Source organism: Plasmodium gaboni (genome assembly GCF_001602025.1).
Source record: "Plasmodium gaboni strain SY75 chromosome Unknown, whole genome shotgun sequence".
NCBI lineage: Eukaryota > Apicomplexa > Aconoidasida > Haemosporida > Plasmodiidae > Plasmodium > Plasmodium gaboni.
In genome coordinates this window covers 1-1313 of record NW_017385612.1, presented here as the reverse complement: position 1 = coordinate 1313, position 1313 = coordinate 1, and the positions used below count along the sequence as shown (strand labels likewise).

General features: G+C 23.4%; 1 protein-coding gene across 1 annotated transcript; it reads right to left on the bottom strand.

Moving 5' to 3' along the window:
- Positions 1-203: 203 nt before the first annotated feature.
- PGSY75_0046100 (putative EMP1-like protein) lies at positions 204-1313 on the bottom strand (the record flags this gene model as incomplete). The annotated part of the gene is made up of 1 exon (XM_018783574.1): positions 204-1313. A coding segment is annotated over one exon (1110 nt), but the record flags the coding sequence as incomplete, so codon positions are not given.

Sequence of the window (1313 nt, the reverse complement as noted above, 5' to 3'; positions counted from 1 at the left end):
AAAAAAAAAAAAATAAATAAATAATTTGTTATATAGATATATTTTATATATTGGATATATTATATATTGGAATAAGTTTTTATTTTAATTTTTTATTAATATATTATCTAGAAACAAACCTTTTTAAATTCATATAATTTTCTTCATTATCAATTGAATTATTATTCTCAACATATTGTTCATGTTAATTATTTTCAATATCCTCAAAAATTGTACGAATTTTCCAAATGATTTTCTTTCCTTTTTACATCAGTGGTTAACACATTATTATTATTTTCATCAAAATGTATATCCATAGATATATTTGTGCGTAAATTCTTTGTTTGAACATTCGTATTTGTTGTTGTAAGATCATTGGGTGAAATATTTGTTGATCCAAGATGTTCAAGAGTTGTTTTATCATTACCTTCATGATTTATTTGTGTGTTTGCATTAATCATATTATATTTTTCATCATTAATTTTATTAATATCATCAATAGTTGATGTATACAATACATGTTCGTTATTAATTGTATTAATATCATCATGAGTTGATGATGTATACAATAGATGTTCTTTATTTTCATTATTCCACTCATCTTTTAATTTGCTCAAAATATCTTCCTTATTATTCCATTGGTTACACATATCTCTATGTCTATCAAGCCATTTATGAAATAAATCCAGTTGGTTAAGTATAGGGTCACTATATGTTTCTTTTACAACACTATTTGTTGTTGTATTTTTGGGATGTTTTGTTCCAAATATTTCATTTTCTTTTCTTTTTAACAACTCATCATAAATATCAATATGTTCATAATTATTTAAAGAATCATTAATTAAATCAATTCCAGTATATTGATCATTTGATGAAACATATTTTGGATCATTCATGATATTGATAGTCCTATTAATATTTTCGGGAATATTCCAATCTATATTATAACTAACAATATCGCCATCATCACTATATAATTTTCTATCTTGAATGGATGTAATAAAAGGTTTTTCTTCCATATTATTATGTATAATATCAGGCTGGATATGCTTGGGAATATTATATGATTGTAACGCATTATTTAATTGTACATCAGGTCCTATATTATTTAAATATTGTGAGATAAAATTTTGTTTCAGTCGATTCCATTCATTATCCGTAAGTTTATTGGTGGGTGTATCACTATTATATTTCACATCATCTGTATAAGTATCTTGTACATTATTATTTGTACTAGGTTTTAGTACTACCTCGATCAAAGTTTTATATTTAGGTGATTTATATGGATATATATCATTTATATCCACTTCTTCATATTCACTTTCAGAAGATAA